At 37.2% G+C, this 24245-nt stretch overlaps 1 protein-coding gene across 2 annotated transcripts in view; it reads right to left on the bottom strand.

Moving 5' to 3' along the window:
* Positions 1 to 24245, bottom strand: part of FAT4 (FAT atypical cadherin 4) — a 190843-nt gene that overhangs the window by 96413 nt on the left and 70185 nt on the right. For both annotated transcript variants that reach the window (XM_019977566.2, XM_019977565.2), the window contains exons 2-3: positions 13665 to 13796; positions 1335 to 1596 (exon numbers count right to left, since the gene is read on the bottom strand). In XM_019977566.2, coding sequence (XP_019833125.2) covers positions 1335 to 1596; positions 13665 to 13796 — 394 coding nt within the window. The remainder of the gene's footprint in view (positions 1 to 1334; positions 1597 to 13664; positions 13797 to 24245) is intronic.

The following is a 24245-nucleotide window of genomic DNA, read 5'->3' on the forward strand; positions in this document are numbered from 1 at the left end:
AACATGGATGTCAACATTCCCAAATCTCCAGTAGATCTTATGTGTGTGTGTGCACGCTCAGTCACTCAGTCATGTCTGACTCTTTGCGACCTCATGGACTGTAGCCCACCAGGCTCCTCTATCCATGGAATTTTCTTGGCAAGAATACTGGAGTTGGTTTCCGTTTCCTAGTCCAGGAGATCTTCCCAACCCAGGGATTGAACCTATGTCTCTGGAGTCTCCTGCATTGACAGGCGTATCCTTTATCACTGTGCCACCTTGGAAGCCAGTAGATCTTATGTTGCGATGTAAATGTTCTGGGAAATGAACACAACTTCTGACATTATTTTTCTACCTACCAATTCATGACCATATTGATGAAGTCAGTGAACATATATTGGGGCCCACTGCTAGTGTCAGGAACTGGCAATTCCAAGCAATAATACAGAATTATGCTAAGGGCATACCACTTAACAGCTTATATGACCATTGCTAGAAATGAGGTGAGAAAGAAATGTGATGGGAATTTCATGAAGGACATGAACAATTCATCTTGGTGAACTGACTGCAGTGAGATTTTAGTCCTCTATAAATGTTTCATTCCTTTGTCAAATGAGTTTTTAAAACATATGCCTTATTTTACAAACTCATTCAAATATAATTCACAATACAATTTCAGTTTTAGATAAGAATTTCTGATAGTGGAAAAGAAGCCAACCCACACCAGAAACAGGGATATTGAGTACTCACATGCAACAGTTACAACATAAAATATTCAAAGAAGCAAGGTGAGAATTCAGGATTCTTATTCTACTAACATTTATTCAGCATCTGCTAATCCTCAAGCCCCATGTTAGCAAACTCATACATGTTTTATCCTAATTCTAACAAGAATCACTGTTTCCATATACAGAAGAAGGAATTGAAGCTAAGAGAAATTAATTAATTGCCCGGGTTCACACAGCTAGTAAGTACTATAACGGGTATTCACAGGTTTTCCTGTGCTTTTTTTGCTTTCTATGCTCAGGAACATAATCACATCAGACATCCTTACAGTGGAAAAACAGTATCAAAACTATGGTTGCCAGGAAACTTAACAATGCATGTCACAGATACTTTCAGAAACAAATATCTGTAATTAAGACATCAGATGATTAGCTTTTCTCATTTGCTCTCAAAAGTCTAGAAATTTGTTTGGGAACTGTAGCAAAGACAGTTAATTAAAATATTTAAAAATCCAACGTTTATGCCCAGTAGCACATACTAGTCCCAGTTCAAGAGCAGCCAAAACCTAGTCCGTGTAACTGTAGTCAAAGGTGACCCTTGCAAAATATACTTAAAAGTGTGCCACCTACCTGGGGTTGTGTCTTCTGGGATGTCAAAGGAGTACACAGGCCTGGAGAACTTGGGTGTGTGGTCATTCACATCACTGACAGTAATATTTATTCTCATATCCGAGGACTGAAGACCATCATCCGCACGAACCAGCAAGGAATATTTGGAACGACGTTCTCTGTCCAGTCTCTTGGTAGCTATCAGATCTCCAGATTCAGGGTCAATTCGGAAACTGTCATCGGCTCCACTGATGATTGTATATGTGACAAGAGCATTTGCACCCTACGGAAAAGAGAGCAGAATCTGAACTGCTAGAAGTAGAACAGGAAAAGTTCTGCTCCTTGTGCTGAATGTATACTTGACAAAGTGAGGCTCTCGGGTTTAATTTCATATGATACTGTAATATTTCAAATAGTAACAGTCCAGTGTAGTTAACTAAATAGTCTTTCACTATTCATTTCATTAAATAACACAGCGAATCTCAACCTTCAAAATGTGTGTGTGTGTGCGTGCGCGCGCTCTATGCATGCTCAGTTGTGTCTGACTCTGCAACCCTGTGGACTACAACCCACCAGGGTCCTCTGTGCATGGGATTGTTCAGGCAAGAATACTGGAGTGGGTTGCCATTTCCTCCTCTAGGGAATCTTCCCAACTCAGGGATCGAACCAGCATCTCCTGTGTCTCCTGCATTGGCAGGTGGATTCTTTAAGACTTGAGTCACTTGGGAAGCCCATATATATGTGTGTATGTGAGGGAATGGTAACCTACTCCAGTATTCTAGCTGGAAAATCCCATGGACAGAGGAGGCTGGCTGGTTATGGTCTATAGGATCACAAAGTATTGGACATGATTGAGGAATTAAGCACAGCACACACACACATATATAAATTCTTAAAATATATCATAGAAAGGGGTCAAACTGTCACTGTGGAAAATGCAAATGATGATAATACTATTAACTACATATCCGGAGGTTTGCCAGGCCCAGGGAGAGCACTGTGTATGCATTATCTTGCTTTAGTTCATGCTTCCCTGGTGGCTAAGCGTCTGCCTACAATACAGGAGACCCGGGTTCAATCCCTGGATTGGGAAGATCCGCCTGGAGAAGGAAATGACAACCACTCCAGAATTCTTGCCTGGAAAATCCCATGGACTGACGGAGGAGCCTGGTAGGCTATAGTCCATGAGGTCGAAAAGAGTCGGACACGACTGAGCCACTTCATTTTCAGTTTTTCTCACTGTGAGATACTATTTCTCAAAAGAAGATGCAAAGTTTGGAGATGGTACTTAACTTATCCAGAGTCATACTGGGGGTGAGTGGATTTCAAACCCTAGTTTGTCTGACTCTGAGCTCATGTTCCTCTGATTCAACATAAGAAGGTAATTAAATTAAGAAAGCTCTAAATGGAAACATGGACTTCCCTGGTGGCTCAGACAGTAAAGAATCCACCTGAAATGAGGGAGACCTGGGTTCGACCCCTGGGTTGGAAAGATCCCCTGGAGGAGGGCATGACAAACCACTCCAGCATTCTTGCTTTGAGAATTCCAACAGCAGAGGAGCCTGATCGGCTTCAGTCCATGGGTTGCAAAGAGTCGGACAAAACTGAATGACTAAGCACAACACAGCACAAATGGAAGCTTACAATGTGCACTATAAGAACCAAAGAGAGGGATTACTTTGACCAGTTGCTAGTGTGAAGAGATTTGCTTGCTTAATTAATTAACTAATCTATGTATTTTATACACTTTTGGTTGCACTGGGTCTCCTTGCTTTACGCAGCCTTCCTCTAGCTGCAGCAGGTGGGGCCACTCTTGGTTGCAGTGCGCAGGCTTCTCATCGTGGTGGCTTCTCCTGTTGTGGAGCACAGCTTCTAGGCCCACGGGCTTCAGGAGTTGCAGAACATGGGCTCAGTAGTTGTGGTTTGCGGGCTCTAGGGTTTGGGCTCAGTAGCTGTGGTGCACGGGCTTCCTTGCTCCATGGCATGTGGAATCCTCTTGGACCAGGGATCGAACCCATGTTGCCTGCATTGGCAGGTAGATTCTTATCCACTGTACCACCTGGGAATTTCAGTGTGGAGAGTTTTATCGTAGAACAAAAAAAGAAAAAATGAGCTAAAATATTAGATTATGGGTATAGATTGGTATACCCAATCTATAGCTGGTAAAGAATCCACCTGCAATGCAGGAGACCCCGGTTTGATCCTGTGTCAGGGAGTTCCCCTGGAGAAGGGCATGGGAACCCACTTCAGTACTTTTGGGCTTCCATGGTGGCTCAGATGGTAAAGAATTTGCCGGCAATGCGAAGACCTGGGCTGGAAAGATCCCCTGGAGGAAGGCATGGCAATCCACTCCAGTATTCTTGCCTGGAGAATCCCCATGGACAGAGGAGCCTGGCAGGCTACACTCCATGGGGTAGCAAAGAGCTGGACATGACTGAGCAACTAAGAACAGCACAGCACATACACTGGAGAATCTCAGTTACAACACACATTGAACTGTATGACCAAGAAACCACTGATCTTGTTTTAATTGGAAACAATCTTTTAAGGCTCTTGATGGTATAGGATGGACTGGAAAGAAGAGAGGCCAGAGAAGGGGTGAGAGAGTAGACTTTGGCCCCAGGAGACTGGGACTTCATTTCTTCAAGAGGAAACTATATAATCTGCATTATTTTCTGGTTCAAGTCCCTGTTCTGTAAAATGAAAGCAGGGATGCATTCTTGTGTTCACTCAGATCTTTGAACTGTAGCACTCAAGATCTGAAGTATAAACTAGGAATTTGGCTGAAGGAATGGAAAAGAAAAATAGAACATTTATTAAGTGTTTATTGAGTGCTAAGCACTGCTCTGAGCGCATCACTTCATGGGCACTAATTGATTTGATACTTAAAAGCAATCCAGTTGGGTAAGCACTATTATTATCCCCATTTTGAAGATAAAGAAACTGAGACAAAGAAATCTGAACCCTGGTTATCTTGCCCCAGAAGTGAGGCTCTCAACCATTGTGTACCAAACATAATATACACAGAACAAATTAGTAAGATCTGATGGGTTATTGGATACAGAAGTAACTAAGGATAGCTCTCAGTTGTTCAACATTCTCTTTTATTCTTGTTCTTTCTTTTATCAACTCTATGCAATGAGCCTAAAAGTGAAAGAGAAAGAAAAAAAATTTCAAATTACTTTGGCTGGGAATTAGGAGAATGTTCTTGCTGAAGACATCTCAGGATAAGGTCTGCTTGGACTCAGGAGACATTATGCATTGAAATTTTATAATTTTATGTATGGTATGTTAAGAGAGTGGAGGATAGCTTCATAGAAATGATTATGTGGCAATGATTATAGCCATAGGAATGGATATGTGGTCAGAGATTTGAAAAGAGGTTTGATAAAACTATCTGAAGGTCAATTATGTGGCTCACAGTTGAAGCCAGATGATTTGTTGACAATTTATATGAGAATAGATAGTAAAAGGTACAGCAGCATAAAGAATGAATATCATATTGAAAGAATGGGAAATAAGGGAAGTGACTGAGGAAAGAAGAGGAGAAGGAACCTGGGAGACCCAGAGGACAGCTTGCCACAGAGGTTAAAGGGAAGGTTTCAGAAAGAGTAGATTTTAGCAGAGTCAAAAATAAAGAAACTAAGGCAAATTAAAATTAAAATCACAATCTAGATTTGATAATGAGGGATGGTAACTATAGTATTCAAAAAATCTCTTATAAACTTATTTGTATATTATTGAAATAATGAACAGTTTGATTTAGATATGCTTAATCACATGTATGGAGAAGGCAATGGCACCCCACTCCAGTACTCTTGCCTGGAAAATCCCATGGAAGGAGGAGCCTGGTAGGCAGCAGTCCATGGGGTTGCACAGAGTCGGACACGACTGAGCAACTTCACTTTCACTTTTCACTTTCATGCATTGGAGAAGGCAGTGGCACCCCACTCCAGTGTTCTTGCCTGGAGAATCCCAGGGACGGGGAAGCCTAATGGGCTGCTGTCTATGGGGTCGCACAGAGTCGGACACAACTGAAGTGACTTAGCAGCAGCAGCAATCACATGTATATTATAGTTGGAATTCTGAGTTGCACATTATACATTGTACTGGTTGAGACTGCATGCTCTGGGGCCATAGTTTTGGTTTTGAATCTCTGCTCCACTACCTATTAATCATGTATCATTGGGCTACTCCTTAACTTCTATGAGCCTATGTTTCCTTACCGAGACAATCTGGCTGGTAATAATATCTGATACATGGGACTGTAATGTAGCAGTACTTAATCTGTATTGAATCTGAGGATTAAAGGAGTTCACACATGTAAAGGACCTACAACAATGCATGAAAAGCTTTAAGTGTATGACAGTGCTAACTGTTTTTATTCCTATTTTAATTATTTTTTATAAAAGGAATATAACAAGTTAGATGCATTTGATGACAGAGATGTTTGCAAATGAGTAATTTAAATCAAAATTTGATTAGAGTTGCTATATATCCAAGGAAAAATACTGTCTGATTTTCTATTTTATATAGTATTACATCCTGACACTGAGGTATATGTAGTGTTGGAATTGTCAACTTCAAAAATTACTTTTTGATTTCAATATACTCATATAAAACAAATATGTGTAGATATGTAGATATGTTGAGATATAGGTATAGATATAGATATAGATATATTACCATATCAGCTCTAGAAATGTATTTGTTAAAGTATCCAGGCTTAGAACTCTCAAGAAGCTTTTAGGAAGAACATAAATTTAAGACATTTAGACTCTAAGGCTGACATGCTGGGAAACTACAGAATCTGCAGTTTCCATACATCTTTTCCCTCATAGATTAAATATGCTTCATTCTCAAGATCAAATATATAAGGGCATGACTGCTAACAGTCGAAGGCAAAAATACTCTTTCAAAATTCATGTTTAGAGGTATTTGCTATATTTGTACTGCATTCCCAAACCAATCTTAAAATTTAGTAATGTGAAATCCTCAAAGCACATTTTAATTTAGTAATGACAGCTGGATTTGACATACTATGCACATTTATCTTGTATATTCAGGTGTACATAGACCATCTAATGTATTTATTGTAATTGTATGGTTTAACAAAAACATTCAATAAGAATTTTAGACTTTGAATCTAACTACATTCTGTACTTTTTGTTCTGTTTCACAAGGAATTCCACTATTCTGTGAAACAGTCCAGAGAAAAACAGCTACACTCAATTCTGAACTATTAAAATAGATTCATTTTGATATTTGGCAAAACTAATACAATTATGTAAAGTTTAAAAAAAAAAAGAATTTGGAAATTAGGGGAAAGCCAAGATGCAAAACCGAATTTCAAGCTATTATATAAATGGTTCAAAATTTAGAAATGTCCCATCTACAAAATGACTATAATAATTAATACTCCTGAACTTATGATAATTCTTCTGAACAGAAAACCAAAGGCATCAGACTGTTGATAAACCATAATTTTTCACTTTCAAAATCAGCTGATGTGGTGCATTAGAAGTTCCAGTGAATGTCTGAAAATTCATGGCCAAGAGTAATGATTTAATGAGGTCTTTTGAAAAGTCTATTTATTTATTTAGTATCCCAAATATGCAGTATCAGCAATGCTACAAGAAACAAATATCATATTTCAGCTGTAGCACAGTGGAAATAATGCTGTTTAAAAACATTCTACTCTCCTGAGGAACCACAGAGACAAAAGTACGTGGAAGGAATTCTAAAAGTAAATAGCTATAAATTCTAAATGCATTTTATAATCTTAAGTAGTAGTTTCAAAAGCAAGTATGGTACCATGGAATAAAGCTTTAATGTCCTGGCCCATTACAAGCATAATAATTCGTTTATCAAAGGAAACAAGACACAGACAATCATGTGCTTCTGAGAGATGTCTATCTTGATCCAACATATGTTTCAAATGATATTTAAATTATGCTCAATATGTACATATTGCTTTCAGATTCCTTTACCGGGCATTATTCTTCAGTGACCTACACCAGGTTTTCTAACATACTAATATTTTATGTTTGATTTAGTAATTAAGGAAAAGTATATAAACTATATAATATGTGGACATAATTTTCTGATGACCTATGTAATCTTAGTGTTTTAAAGAATTCTATTAATGTTTCAAAATCAACCTGCAAGATAGCTGCATGACAATTTAATGCTGGCCAAAAAGTAAAAGAAACTCCTTGCATTTCAATATTGGTTCCTACTCAAAACTAGATGAAGAAAGAACCAGAACCATGATTTGGTAAGAGATAAATCATTTCAAACGTGTACATACATATTTTCAAATTTAACCTAGAGGTAAGGAGCTGAGAACAGAATAGAAGATAAAAGGTTTATCTAAAAACATTAATAATAATTTATTGTAAACCACTCAAAAAAGGAAACAGCCAATAATTCTGAATGTCCTAGGAAGCCTAGGTAGCCATCCAATTTGGCATACAGGCAAAGAAATGTTGGTTCCTCATGTCAGGAGTGGACATAGTCTGTAGTTATTAAAACATCACTAAAAAGTTAAAAAAAAAAACATATTCAAGAAGGAAAAGGATCTCATGAGCTTAATTTTTTAAAAATAATAGTGCCAAAGCACTTCTACAAAAATGTCCTTCTTTTCTTTAAAGTTCCAGGTAAAACTACTTCCTTCCTTCCAGCCTCTACTGTCTTTTTCCCCTTCCACCTCCACTCTCCCTGCCCCCACATAGTGGTCCTATTACAAAGTACTTGGTGGTGATTTATACCACTCTTTCCTTGAATTGCAAACAGTCTTCCTTCCTTTTCCCTAGACTGTTACTGTTTTATAGTTTTCCTCCTTTGTGCCTCTTTAACTTCCCACTGTCTCACCTCAAATGCACTTCTTGCATAAACTAGACATCATCACCTTGCATTTAGTACTTTAAAAAAAAAAGCCTAGAATGTCTAAGTGATAACACTGGCATAGATACAGTTTTTTTAACTTGAAAAGGGAAACTCAATAGAAATAAAACAAAGTGCACTAAAATCGTGTTGAGGTAAATACCTAGAGACGTAATGACCTTCCCAGCCTTCTTCAAATCTCATACTAAATATAAACACATCTCAAAACATCAACTTGAAGACAAGGCAAGTGTATGCAGGTGCACATGCACACACACACACACGCACACACAGAAAAGTCACGGAGAGAAAAACAAACATACAGGCAGCACCGCATTTGATTTAACCCTTCTATCACAGTTTAAAAAGAAAAAAGTAGGGAGGAAAGTAAAATTATAACAGACTTTGCATAATATTATTATAAGGGCGGAATGTTGGCATTTCTTTCAAATAATCACTGAATAATAAATTATATAATATAATTATATATAATTATTATAGATATTTTATGAATTTATAATCATAATATATTGTATATTATATTTATATATAATTTGTAATATATAATGTATATTATATAAATTATAGTGTTATACAAATATAATATATTTCTATATCATAATTAGTATATAAATATTATAATTACATAATATTGTATATTTATTATTAATATATGTATATATATTACATTATATATTTATATAATATAAAATATTATGTATAATATATGATTTATAATATATAATGTGTATATAATATTATAATATTATATCTAACTTAAAATTATATATTATAATATAGATATAATTTATAATATATTATATAATACATAATTATGAAATACAATATAATTATATAATATATATAAAACATAATGCATTTATGATACATATGATATTATATATAATATATGATTATATATATTATAAAACATATATATGTAATTATTAAATATAAAATAATAATAAAGCTGAGCACCGAATAATAATTCTTAAGAGTAGTGCTCAAAATTCTCCAAGCCAAGCTTCAGCAGTATGTGAATTATGAACTTCCAGATGTTCAAGCTGGTTTTAGAAAAGGCAGAGGAACCAGAGATCAAACTGCCAACACCCACTGGATCATGGAAAAAGCAAGAGAGTTCCCAGAAAAAACATCTATTTCTGCTTTATTGACTATGCCAAAGCCTTTGATTGTGTGGATCACAATAAACTGTGGAGAATTCTGAAAGAGATGGAAATACCAGACCACCTGACCTGCCTCTTGAGAAACCTATATGCAGGTCAGGAAGCAACAGTTAGAACGACATGGAACAGACTGGTTCCAAATAAGAAAAGGAGTACATCAAGGCTGTATATTGTCACCCTGCTTATCTAACTTATATGCAGAGTACATCATGAGATATGCTGGGCTGGAAGAAGCACAAGCCGGAATCAATATTGCTGGGAGAAATATCCATAATCTCAGATATGCAGATGACACCACCCTTATGGCAGAAAGTGAAGAGGAACTAAAAAGCCTCTTGATGAAAGTGAAAGAGGAGAGTGAAAAAGCTGGCTTAAAGCTCAACATTCAGAAAACGAAGAACAAGCCGTCTGGTCCCATCACTTCATGGCAAATAGATGGGGAAACAGTGGAAAGAGTGTCAGACTTTACTTTTTTGGGCTCCAAAATCATGGCAGATGGTGATTGCAGCCATGAAATTAAAAGACGCTTACTCCTTGGAAGGAATGTTATGACCAACCTAGATAGCATATTGAAAACCAGAGACATTACTTTGCCAACAAAGGTCTGTCTAGTCAAGGCTATGGTTTTTCCAGTGGTCATGTATGGATGTGATTGTTGGACTGTGAAGAAAGCTGAGCACCGAAGAATTGATGCTTTTGAAGTGTGGTGTTGGAGAAGACTCTTGAGAGTCCCTTGGACTGCAAGGAGATCCAGTCCATTCTAAAGGAGATCAGTCCTGGGTGTTCTTTGGAAGGAATGACGCTAAAGCTGAAACTCCAGTACTTTGGCCACCTCATGCGATGAGCTGACTCATTGGAAAAGACTCTGAGGCTGGGAGGGATTGGGGGCAGGAGGAGAAGGGGACGACAGAGGATGAGATGGCTGGATGGCATCACTGACTGGATGGACGTGAGTCTGAGTGAACTCCGGGAGTTAGTGATGGACAGGGAGGCCTGGCGTGCTGCAATTCATGGGGCTGCAAAGAGTCAGACATGACTGAGTGAATGAACTGAATTGAACTGAACTTAAGAGAGTAGTGCATTTCACTAGGATATGTATATTATAATTAACATGATTATTAATTCCTGCCTTGAATAAATCACTTGAAATAAATGAGTTTTACTTGTTCTGTTCCTACAGAGAGTATCATAAACTTTCATTATCTTTTATTTAGCAAAAAGCTAAAAAACAAAAAAAAGAAGCTCATGCAATTACTATAAGCTCATGCAAATGATACATCAAATAGTTGTAGCAACTGCTCTAATTGATGTATCATTTGCATGAGCTTATAGTAATTGCATGAGCTTCTTTTTTTTGTTTTTTAGCTTTTTGCTAAATAAAAGATAAAAAATGTTTATGAATTAAGCTATCCAAATATATATGACCAATGATGAGATTTAAGAAAATCTCAGCAGTATTTACTAAATTATAGCTGATGATATTTCATATGTATCAATAATAATACAAACATTCTGCATACAACTCTTTTCATGGTAGCTAAAGTTTGGAAAAACTTTCTCTACACAAAATTTACTAGAAAGTACTAAACATAAAACACCAAATCTTTTTCAGTAGAAAACTACAATTACTTAAATGTACTTGCTTTATTTTGTTTCCTTTTCCTAAGTTACATTTTGGCAAAATGTATAGATGACTAATGGAGGAAGCACAAGCTGGAATCAAGATTGCCGGGAGAAATATCAATAACCTCAGATATGCAGATGACAACACCCTTATGGCAGAAAGTGAAGAAGAACTAAAGAGCTTCTTGATGAAAGTGAAAGAGGAGAGTGAAAAAGTTGGCTTAAAGCTCAACATTCAGAAAACTAAGATCATGGCATCCAGTCCCATTACTTCATGGCAAATAGATGGGGAAACAGTGGAAACAGTGGCTAACTTTATTTTTTGAGCTCCAAAATCACTGCAGATGATGGCTGCAACCATGAAATTAAAAGATGTTTACTCCTGGGAAGGAAAGTTATGACCAACCTAGACAGTATATTAAAAAGCAGAGACATTACTTTGTCAACAAAGGTCCATTTAGTCAAGGCTGTGGTTTTTCCAGTGGTCATGTATGGATGTGAGAGTTGGACTATAAAGAAGGCTGAGCACCAAAGTATTGATGCTTTTGAACTGTGGTGTTGGAGAAGACTCTTGAGAGTCCCTTGGACTGCAAGGAGATCCAACCAGTCCATCCTGAAGGAGATCAGTCCTGGGTGTTCATTGGAAGGACTGATGCTAAAGCTGAAACTCCAGTACTTTGGCCACCTGATGTAAAGAGCTGACTCATGTGAAAAGACCTGGATGCTGGGAAAGATTGAAGGTTCGAGGAGAAGGGGACAATAGAGGATGAGATGGCTGGATGGCATCACTGACTCAATGGACATGAGTTTGAGTAAACTCCGGGAGTTGGTGGTAGACAGGGAGGCCTGGCATGCTGCAGTCCATGGGGTGGCAAAGAGTCGGACATAACTGAGTGATTGAACTAAACTGACTGATAAATGACTAAGTTGTTACATTCTGTACTGGCTGTTAAAATTAGTCTATTATTGAATTATTCACCTTTTTTAAGTTAAATAAGCCAAAAATCAAGTTATCATATCCTTCTGGAGCTTAAATGAGGTAAGGAAATTAAATTATCTATTTGGGGCTTAGCAAAAAGGGAAATGGGCTACTAGTGTATGGGAACATTATTCCTCTTTCCAAAATTCTAGAAATTAACTAAAACCTTTACCTAGCAAGGAGGAGAAAACAAGTGATGTTATTTTTTTAATGGGAAAAATATAAATTACAAATTATGTAAGTTGTCATGATGTTTGGAGCATGATGATTGCTTTAGTTAAACTTAAAACATAAACATGGAAGACAGAAATCTAAATTGTGCCCCCCAAAATCAGTTTACTGCTAGGAAACTTATTAATGGAATTCAAAATTCATTGGCTTCCTAGATAATTTCCTTAAAATATATAAGGCTATTACTAAGTTATACACTTTATGTTTGCATATCCATGAAATTAAAAGACGCTTACTCCTTGGAAGGAAAGTTATAACCAACCTAGATAGCATATTGAAAAGCAGAGACATTACTTTGCCAACAAAGGTTCATGTAGTCAAGGCTATGGTTTTTCCTGTGGTCATGTATGGATGTGAGAGTTGGACTGTGAAGAAGGCTGAGTGCCAAAGAATTGATGCTTTTGAACTGTGGTGTTGGAGAAGACTCTTGAGAGTCCCTTGGACTGCAAGGAGATCCTACCAGCCCATTCTGAAGGAGATCAGTCCTGGGATTTCTTTGGAAGGAATGATGCTAAAGTTGAAACTCCAGTACTTTGGCCACCTCATGCGAGGAATTAACTCATTGGAATAGACTCTGATGCTGGGAGGGATTGTGGGCAGGAGGAGAAGGGGACGCCAGAGGATGAGATGGCTGCATGGCGTCACTGACTCGATGGACGTGAGTCTGAGTGAACTCCGGGAGTTGGTGATGGACAGGGAGGCCTGGCGTGCTGCGATTCACAGGGTCACAAAGAGTCGGACACGACTGAGCAACTGAACTGAACTGATATGTATATATATGGGGCTTTCCAGGTGGTGCTAGTGGTAAAGAAGCCACCTGCCAATGCAGGAGACATAAGAGATGTGGATTCAATCCCTGGGTAGAGACAATCCCCTGGAGGGGGGCATGGCAACCTACTCCAATATTCTTGCCTAGAGAATCCCCATGGACAGAAGAGCCTGGCAGGCTACAGTCCATAGGGTCACACAGAGTTAGACACGACTGAAGAGACTTAACATGCACACATGCATATATGCAAGTTAAATGAAAAGTTTCAAAGTTGTCTTATTTTTTTTAATTTTCAATAATTTGCTTTTTTCAAATACAAATAAAAATAAATTCTTAGCTATATATGCTATAAGATAGCAAATGGGAGTGATGGGGCATTAAAAATAAGATATTTCTGTAAATATTTTTTATCCTTTGAGAAATTAAAATAATTTGGCTAATGAATCTAAGACGCACCAGCAATAAACTGAGCTGAAATTGCTGATCAAAGGAAAGTTGCCTCTAGGCAGTCTCTATCTTAGCATTTCTATGTCACATTTCAAGAGTTAATGTCCTTTGGAAAAGAGCACTCAATGCTTAGCCTTAATTATTAGTTAATAAATGTTGTCAACATACAGTAGAAATTTGATAGATCACTGGAAAATTATGTTTCAAAAAGTCAGAGACAAGGTCTGAGCTACCTCATCAGCATCCATGGCTGTCAGCTGCATAATCTTAGAACCATCTCCGATATTCTCCTCCACTGTGAGATCCAGCATGTCTGTTGGGAACACTGGTGGATTGTCATTGATATCTTGAAGTGTTATTTCTACCTACAAGAAAGAAAAGAAATAATATATGAATGCTGCATATGTCTGCAAAATACCAGTTAAATTGTATATCAAGAATCTGCTCAACTAAGCCTTCCAAAAAGAATCAGAATCTTTAAATATAACATCCCAGAAAATACCCTAGAGAAAGTTGTGAATTATTTATAGGAAAAGAATAGCCAAGAAAGATCATTTGACGTATTGATAGTAACTGATTTTAAATGATCACCTAGGAGTTTAGAATAGAATTGGTCCACAGATCAACTGTCATTTAAATCCCCAGATTTGTGCACCAGTGAAGAATTGTTCAGATTAGCACTGTCTGTCTTTCAGCCATTAAGTGCTGCCTGACACACAGATGACATGGTATAAAATTTCTTCCTGAAAGGTTTAGATATTGGCAACTAATGTCCAGGGAAAATAAAGAAGTTCACATTTTAAGAAACACTCAGCACTTTTTCCCTTTAAAGTCAACTTTCAATTTTTGGGGGAAGAAAACTATACATACCTTTTCTTTCTATCGTCACTCCCATCAACACTTCTTAGTGTGACTAAAGCTAAACAATCATCCTGTTCATATGTGGTATTAAGATAGGTTGCAAATATTAACTTTCCTTGAAAGATCCTCATCAGAAATCAAGAGTTATTTGTTTTCCTACCTAAGAAAGGGCTTCCCTGCTAGCTCAGTTGGTAAAGAATCCTCCTGTAATACAAGAGACCCTGGTTTGATTCCCGGGTCAGGAAGATCTGCTGGAGATGGGATAGGCTACCCACTCTGGTATTTTTGGGCTTCCCTTGTGGCTCAGCTGGTAAAGAATCTGCCTGTAACGTGGGAGACCTGGGTTCAGTCCCTGGGTTGGGAAGATCCCCTGGAGAAGGGAAAGGCTATCCACTCTAGTATTCTTGCCTAGAGAATTCATAGGGTTGCAAAGTCGGACACGACTGAGTGACTTTCAAAAAAAAAAAAACCCTAAGAAAAATTGTTTAGAAAGAACAATCTGTGAATATTAAATAATAACTTCAAACCATGTGTTTTCTCTTTTGAGTTAGGTGCTAAAAGCTGAATATCTGATGAGAAAAAGGGAGATAGCTGCTAATAAAACTGAAAATTTCCCCAGTTGGATCACAAAATTAAGTCATGGAGGAAAGTCCATCCACCCATTTAGCTCGGATGTAACCAGAACATTTTTCTTCTAGGATGAAATGTCATCTTTTATACTTATACTGTAAATACTCCATCAGATCAAGAGTGATGAGAGTGGATATTAGGAAACAGCAAAATAATTCTAGTTTTATCTTTTCCAGGAAGAGGAAAGGGTGGAAGGAGAGGTAGTAAATAGGATTGTCAGTATTCTCTGGCAAAGAATGAGTGGGAAATACAGAGAGCTAGACAAATAAATGGATGAGCAATTGATAAAAAGAGAAACCCAGAAAACAATATACAGAATTCAGTACTAAGTCATTATTGTAGTTCCACCACTTAACAGGACAGTTTTGATCATAACTAATGTCTCAAATTGGTCTAGGAAATGGTTAGGGCAGCCTTAGTAGTTAGAAATCTGCTATTTTGCTTTTGGCTAACACCATTCTCTACACCACTGCCTTTAAAAGAGATGGAGATCATTAAAACTGCAGCTTGTAAGGAGCATTTCCAATTTCCTTGCAAAGTTGTAAATAACAAGAGTTTTTGAATTAGAACAACCAGAGTTCAGATTCTGTCTCTGCACTTATTAACTGGGGAAATTTGAGCACTTAATTTCTTTGAGCCTCACTCTCCTTATCTTAAAATTGGGATAATAATGTATCTTAGAGCATTTTATGAAGACTAACCCCTGATGATGCTAGCAAAATGCTTATCACAGGGGGAAACTTTCAATGAAAAGTAGATCTTGGTTTTTAAATTATTGGAACAGAACTGGGCATTCCTTAGAGCCAGGGAGAGACTGTATTTGTGATAGAATATGACTCTTGAGAGTCCCTTGGACTGCAAGGAGATCAAACCAGTCAACCCTAGAGGAAATAAATTCTGAATATCATTGGAGGGACTGACTAATGCTGAGGCTGAAGCTCCAAATCTTTGACCACCTGATGCAAAAAACTGACTCAGAAAAGACCCTGATGCCGGGAAAGGTTGAAGGCAGGAAGAGAAAGGGACAACAGAAGATGAGATGGTTGCATGGCATCACTGACTTAATGGACATGTGTTTCAGCAAGCTCTGGGAGATGATGAAGGACAGTGAGGGCCTGGTGTGCTGCAGTCCATGGCGTCACAAAGAGTCAGACACAGCTGAGAGGCTGAACAACAATGTACTTCTAGTGTGTGGTACAGGTCCTGATATATCTTTGATGTCATGTTTAATTGGTGCCATTCTGGATTCTCTTTACCCTCAATTTAGCATTCTTCTTTACACACACACACACACATTCACAAATACTTACATACACACACACTCATATATGCATCTGTTGTTCAGCCGCTCAGTAGTGTCCAATCTTTCCTAGCTTCAGGGTCTTTTCTAATGAGTCAGCTCTTCACATCAGGTGGTCAGACTATTGGAGCTTCAGTTTCAGCCCTTGCCCTTCCAATGAATATTCAGGATTGGTTTCCTTTAGGATTTACTGGTTTCATCTCCTTGCAGTCCAAGGGACTCTCAAGAGTCTTCTCTAACACCACAGTTCAAAAGCATCAATTCTTCAGCACTCAGCTTTCTTTATGGTCCAACTCTCACATCCATACATGACCACTGGAAAAACCACACATTTAACTATATGAACCTTTGTTGGCAAAGTTATATCTCTGCTTTTAATATGCTGTCTAGGTTGGTCATAGCTTTTCTTCCAAGGACCAAGTGTCTTTTAATTTCATGGCTGCAGTCACTATCTGCAGTGATTTTGGAGCCCCCCAAAATAAAGTCTGTCGCTGTTACCATTGTTTCCCCATCTATTTGCCATGAAGTGATGGAACTGGATGCCATGATCTTAATTTTTTGAATGTTGAGGTTTAAGCCAGCTTATTCACTCTCCTCTTGCACCTCAACAAGAGGCTCTTTAGTTCCTTTTCCCTTTCTACCATAAGGGTGGTGTCATCTGCATATCTGAGGTTATTGATATTTCTCCTGCCAATCTTGATTCTAGCTTATGCTTCATCCAGCCTTGCATTTTATATGATGTACTCTGCATATAAGTTAAATAAGCAGGGTGACCGTACACACTCTTGATGTACTCCTTTCCCAATTTGGAATCTGTCCGTTGTTCCATGTCCTGTTCTAATCATTGCTTCTTGACCTGCATACAGGTTTCTCAGAAGGCAATTAAGGTAGCCTGGTACTCCTATCTCTTTAAGAATTTTCCACAGTTTGTTGTGATCCATACAGTCAAAGGTTTTATCATGGTCAATGAAGCAGAAATAGATATTTTTCTGGAACTCTCTTGCTTTACCTATGATCCAACAGATGTTGGCAATTTGATCCCTGGTTCCTCTGCCTTTTCTAAATCCAGTTTGTCAGGTATGGTAGATCCTATAGTAAAAATATGTTACAAAAAGTAGATTCTTCATTATGGATGATGAGTGCTTGAATTGAACAAGACCCTTCTATATTTTAATAGTTATAATTAACACGAACGTGCCAAACCCTGTTGTAAGTTATATGTATGTGCACATTCATATACATACACACACATAAATGCAAAAAAAAATCCTTAAAAGAGCCCTATGAGGAAAGTACTATTATATTCCCATTAGAGAAATGAGTTAACCAATGTACACAGGTTAAATAATTATCCAATGCCAGAGAGCTAGTAAGTCAGTAGTAAGTTTCCTTTACTACAATGCAAACCTGTTTGCTGCTGCTGCTGCTGCTAAGTTGCTTCATTCGTGTTTGACTCTGTGCAACCCCAGAGACGGCAGCCCACCAGGCTCCCCAGTCCCTGGGATTCTCCAGGCAAGAACACTGGAGTGGGTTGCCATTTCCTTCTCCAATGCAAGAAAGTGAAGAGTGAAAGTGAAGTCGCTCAGTCGTGTCCGACTCCTAGAGACCCCATGGACTGCAGCCTACCAGGCTCCTCTGTCCGTGGGATTTGCCAGGCAAGAGTACTGGAGTGGGGTGCCATTGCCTTCTCCAGCAAACCTGTCTATCTCTCTCTATTTATAAGCACACCCCCTCTCTCTCTTTAGGCATGTGTTTTCAATAAACATAATGAATCATATATGAAAAGTATGTCACAGCTTTATAAATGTATTTTTATAAATGTGCATATTATTCCTGTCCACAATTTGGATCACTTACATATGAACTAACTAGCCATATAATCTTGGGTCAGTCTATAAATCTTTGTCAAGATTAAAAATAAATCAGCTAGGTGATCCCTAGATTTAGCTCTCGGAATCTGAGACCATGTATGTTCTATGAGATTTTGGCCAACTTCATCATTTCAGGTACAAAAATTTGTTTCTGTCTTTATTAGCAAGGATAAATTTAGTTAAATATTAATAGACTCAAAACTAAACATTTCTGAATATATCTATAATCTACCAGTTATAGACACAGATCTAGGACATTTCATCATTGGATGTTGACATACATAAAGGTTATATTTTGATTAAAGACACCAGAGGTCATTCATCTGGTAGGTCAGGCTATGCTTTTTCCAAAATCAGTGTCAGCCTGCCAATCAAAAAACTGTAACTGTATTCTTCTTCAAAGAAAAATCTAGATATTCTCTCTAATTTTCCAGTCTCTCTGCTCCACTTCACAATTCCTCAAGTATTCCTCAAAAACTTTCAGCATGACTTCTCTAGATTCCCTCACTAGCCTAGAGTATGAATAACCAAGAGGAGGAGATCTGAACTCACTGGTGTAGTAGATTTCATCTGGCAATCCCTTCACTTCTGAATCAGTGTGTAAGTTCTTCGGTTTCTACCAAGAGTTCCAAGATCATGAACACTGTTTGCCTATGAAGTGGTCACTGATTCCCATATTTATTCATTTAATCTTTTAGACTCTATTACATAAAAGGTATATGTTAGTCACTATATAGTAAATACTAATGCTATGCTAAGTCACTTCAGTCGTGTCCGACTCTGTGCGACCCCATAGACAGCAGCCCACCAGGCTCCCCGTCCATGGGATTCTCCAGGCAAGAAGACTGGAGTGGGTTGCCATTTCCTTCTCCAATGCATGAAAGTGAAAAGTGCAAGTGAGGTCACTCTGTCCTGTCTGACTCTTTACGACCTCATGGACTGCAGCCTACCAGGCTCCTCCATCCATGGGATTTTCCAGGCAAGAGTACTGGAGTGGGGTGCCATTGCCTTCTCCAATATAGTAAATATATAAGAAAATAAGATGGGCCACCATTTCTTGTGGGGAACAAATGAAGTCTGACCATGGAAATATGTACAAATAGAAACATCTGTTTGGAAATACACAGTTGACATCTTGATTCCAAGCAGTTAGTCCCCTACACTATGGGTAATTCTTCAAGCAGTCTTGTATCTTGCCCTTGGAAGTTACCATTTTTCCTGATGAGTCCAGATTCTAACATGCACTTGGCTCACTGTCTTGGATCTCCCATCAACCTAAGAGTCTTATTTCAATATTACCCTCACTTTGGACTAAGATTTGGTATGGTTTTTTGAAATATTGTCATATAAAACACAAGAATCAAACTAACCATTTAAAAAAGATATCTAGAAAGAAAATATAGTTTATTAAATATAATAATAAGTTATCTAGAGGTATTAATTAAGACACTATAATTTTAAAGAGTGCTTTCTGTACAAATCAGGTAACTTTAAATAATGAAGATAATGGCTATTAGTGGTTTATTTATAAATTATCTGATTTTAAAAATTGTCTAAAATGTAATTCCTAAACTAAAGAAAGTATGTTGATAAATGCATTTCATTCTTTTAAAATACATACCCCAAACTACTGCATAGCTTTTAGTACTAGCATTGCCCCTCTAATGTTTTACATTTTTTTTTACATTTGTTTGGACATGAAATAAGCAAAATAATTGTACTATTAAATATTATTTTGCAAAAAATAATCACATTTTGAACTCAGAAGCTTCCCTTCACAAATGGCTGTATTTTAAATGAAAGCAAAACAAATAAAGACTGCCAATAGGTTACATAATTTAAGTCCAGGGGACAACTTCAAAGTATCAATTCTATAAGTTTGTGAAAACTGACCCTCAAAGATAAAAGAAACATTACACTATGAAGATAAAGTACTTGCATATTTTATGCCTGCCTATCAGATGTTGACCTTTGTGCTTAGATAGTGGGCCCTTAGCAGACATATATGGTTTCACCTACCATTACAAGGGCATTTGGTAGCTTCGTGGTTGACTTGTTTATAACAAAATATCAGCTACACCTAATGACAGGTATTGTCTATGACCACAACTGCATTACCATTCAGATACCTTCAGAATAATGACTTTTTGGCCAAGACACCTCATCCCTAGTCAATGAAACCCTCGTAAATACTGATGTTTAAAGAAAAATACATGACTGAGATTAAGGGAGCTAACAATCAATTAATTAAAAAGTGTCTGTCTTGTGGTAGTTTTGTAAAGGTAAAATTTTATTTAAAAATATGGCTTTAAATAATGTCACCAAACTTTTACGCTGAACAGCCAAATAGATCTTTAAAAAATAAAATGTTTACTGTGTAAATTGTTGCTATGAAATGGGTACAATGCTTTACTCCTTAAAAATGTTTCCCTATTATATGCAATTTATCATTTTATTCTGCACTGCATCAGGAATGATATTTTGGGAATTTTAAGTTTTTAAGTAAAAAAAATCAGAATTCAACTACATCATAAATGAGCAAGTTGCTAATTAGCAATAGCAATTATCAAATCATTCCATATGTCTAAATATAAAACATGGTATTTCACTAATATAAGTTGATATTATGAAAGTAATACTCTATATTCAAGGCTAAGGAATCAACTAAAATATTAAGGTCCATTATGAGCTCATTCCTCAGCTAGTAAACTGACAATTGCATTGTGGTCACTATCTCAACCACAATTAAAAACATATTCTTAAATTCATATTCTCTCTGCAAGCTAAATGAATTGGTTCTTAATGTATCAGGATGAAAAATACCCCCAAACATATTTTTAACTCACAATCTTCCTGCAACCTACATAAGGTGTTCTTAATGAACAAGGATGAAAAGCAATCTTTTTTTTTTTCCTTTAAAAGATTGTATAATACTACAAAAGATTATGTTAGGTAGTCTAAGTAGGAAAAAGGGAGTCCAAAAATGTCAGTTAGAAAAAGCCCAGGAAAAGAGACAAAGGAAGAAAATCCAAGGACTAGAATGGGAATCTTGGATGGGAAAAAACACACCCAAACATGCTCCCTTCCTGATAGGTGGTGGACACAAGCCCTATTTTGTATAGGACATAACCAATCAGGCTCCGGGGGAGGAAACAAAAAGTATAAAAAGGGAACCCAAGCAGGGTTGAGGCCACTCCTACAGGGTCCACTAGCTCTCATGTCTTGGGTGTGTACTTTCTGCTGTCTGCCTAATAAAATCCCGCCTGTGTGAGCTGTAACACTGGTCTGTTGTTTCAAATCCTTGCTGTGATGAGACAAAATAGACTGGAATAGAGTTAGAAAATAGAAATAGAAATCTATGCATTTGCAATAAGTAATATCAAAGTTCTTAGAATCCCAGATATCATCAAGTTCATCTCCCAGTCAAAAGCAAGGCATTGAACTGTCAGGTCATTTATCTAAGGAAAAGCAACAGTCAGACTCTTAACTCTAGCCCACTGATTTTTGCAGAGATCTGTGGACAGGTCTAGGGAGGAAGCAGCATAATATGCCTTAGACCACTCCCTCTAAAAATACGCATTTGATGTGTACAGAAAATTAATTTTTTAAAAAATTAATGTTTGGTTATCTACCCTACAAATACTATTTTTCCAGATCCTTGCTCATTTTAAGTTCCTTTATGTTTATATTAATGGAAAATAATCTGTGATGGTTTGCCTTAGTGATGCCACTGCAAGACTGTTAAACAATCAGCAGATAGGTGGTGGGTATACGTTGCATGTAAAGAAACTATAGCTAAATTATCTCTTTGCTGTTGTTCAGTCACTCAGTTGTGTCTGACTTTTTGTGACCCCATGGACTGTAGCACTTCACTCTCTCCCGGAGTTTGCTCAAACTCATGTGCATTGAGTTGGTGATGCCATCCAAACCATCTCATCCTCTGACACCCCCTTCTTATCCTGCACTCAGACTTTCTCCATAGATAGCAGTAAACGTTATTGCTTTGAAAATGCCTACAAAGAAGCTACTTCTTCCATGCCCTGGCCATTGTAAATAATGCTGTGATGAACACTGGGATTCTTGTGTCTTTTTGAAATATGGTTTTCTCAGGGTAAATGCCCAGTAGTGGGATTGCTGGGCTATCCAGCAATACGACTATCATATGATACTTCTATTTTTCTTTTTTAAGGAACCTGCATACTATTCTCCATAGAGGTTTTATCAAATTGCATTCCTATCAGCAGTGCAAGAGGGTTCCCTTTTCTCCACTTTCTCTCCTGCATATACTGTGTGTAGATTTTTTGATGATGGCCATTCTGACCGGTGTGAAGTGATATATACAGCTGATTCATTTTGTTATATAGAAGAAATCAACACAAAATTTTAAAGCAATCATACTCCAATAAAATAGTAAATTAAAAAAGAAGTCATTTTTCTCAAAAGATGCAATAAGAATCATTTTCAAAAATGAAAAAGGTTTAAATGGTTTGTGAGACAGACATAAAATACATATACTATAAAACAGTAAAAGAAGACATATCACAGCAAATAGTACTTGATCAGTTGCTTTTTGTTAGTGCCCAATATAATTATTGACATTACTGCCTTTATATTTTCATGAAACTGACACTCAAAATTTCTCAAATACTACTATTACCATATGAATTGTGACAACGCATTGCACCAAAAATAATGCTTAGACTTCACATGTATTACCTCCAAAGACACTATGATAATGCCACCAAGTTGTATTTAAACAATCTTTTAATTAACAAGTCTGCCAATAATTATTTATTTCACCAGAAGTATTTTTGCTCTGATTTCTTTAATACATTTACAAATTACAGAAATTGGTCATTTGCAAAACTTCTCAGGCTAACAGATCATTTATACTGTTCAAATTTGTGACTTTCAGAATTTTGAGGTCAAAAATTGTCTTCTTTATTTTTGCATTCTCACAACTTATTCATCTCTCGCATGTAACTGTTTCTCCAGAAATATTTGTTTTCAAAGCAAACCCGTTATTTGACATTTTATTAGAGTCACAAGTTCAGCAAATTTTAAAAAATTAAGTATGTTACTGGTGTGGGCTTCCATTGTGTTTCAGACAGTAAAGCAGGAGACCTGGGTTCGATCCCTGGGTTGGGAAGATCTTCTGAAGAAAGGAATGGCTACCCACTCCAGTATTCTTGCCTGGAGAATTCCATGGACAGGGGGGCTTGGTGGGGTATGGTCCATGGGGTCACAGTCGGACAGGACTAAGCAACTAACACACACACACAAACACTGGTATATAAAAAATGTATTCATCAACATTGACCTGTATTACAATAATATTTAGGATCAATCCAATCCCATTGATTTCTTAGTTCTTGTGTCTCCATCATGTTATCATCTATAATTTATGACATAAAATCATATTTGATGATAATTCAATAACTTTATACTCAGATGATTTAAAACAACTTCAGAAAAACCATCTGTTGTAAAAACATATACAATAACAATTCAGGAAGTCTCCCACCTGGAAGACTGCAATATAGGGTCCTATGAAATGCCCATCACTGTTTCAGAAACAACTACACTAAACACCACAGAGTCATGAATAAACCTACAAAAATAATTGCGGTCATTCAAATGTGCATTACCCTTAATAGGTTATTACAATGTCACTCCAATAACACTTTGCTAAATGATGCCTTAGTTTATACTGTGTTGGTGCTACTGCAATTGAGGACAAAGTCTAATGTTACACTCAAAACAATTTTTATTTCATCAGAGTGAAACAAAATGCTGAAATCTAGCATTTAATTTTTCTGTATGGAGGCTCAAGTGAGGAGTTGAAATTGAAAGCAAATTAACCAATTTGAAATCCACACCAAGATCAGTACAACCATCACCCCTGAGCTGTCACTTCCTTTGGCTCTGAAAAGGAAAACTCCACCTTTCCTGTCTGAGAGGAGGCTGTGTGTGAACATGAGTCTGCCTGCATTGCAGTGAAAGGCTCTGTTCTGGGGGACCTCTGGGTTGAGTGTGCAAAGAAACATTCTATGACTTGACTTTAAACTTGGGAATCAAAAGCAACATTTGTTAAAAAAAGTCATCAGGCTAGAAATATGAAAGTCATGGCTCAAGCAAATAATCAAACTTAA

The sequence above is a fragment of the Bos indicus genome, chromosome 17, assembly GCF_029378745.1.
Source record: "Bos indicus isolate NIAB-ARS_2022 breed Sahiwal x Tharparkar chromosome 17, NIAB-ARS_B.indTharparkar_mat_pri_1.0, whole genome shotgun sequence".
Taxonomy (NCBI): domain Eukaryota; kingdom Metazoa; phylum Chordata; class Mammalia; order Artiodactyla; family Bovidae; genus Bos; species Bos indicus.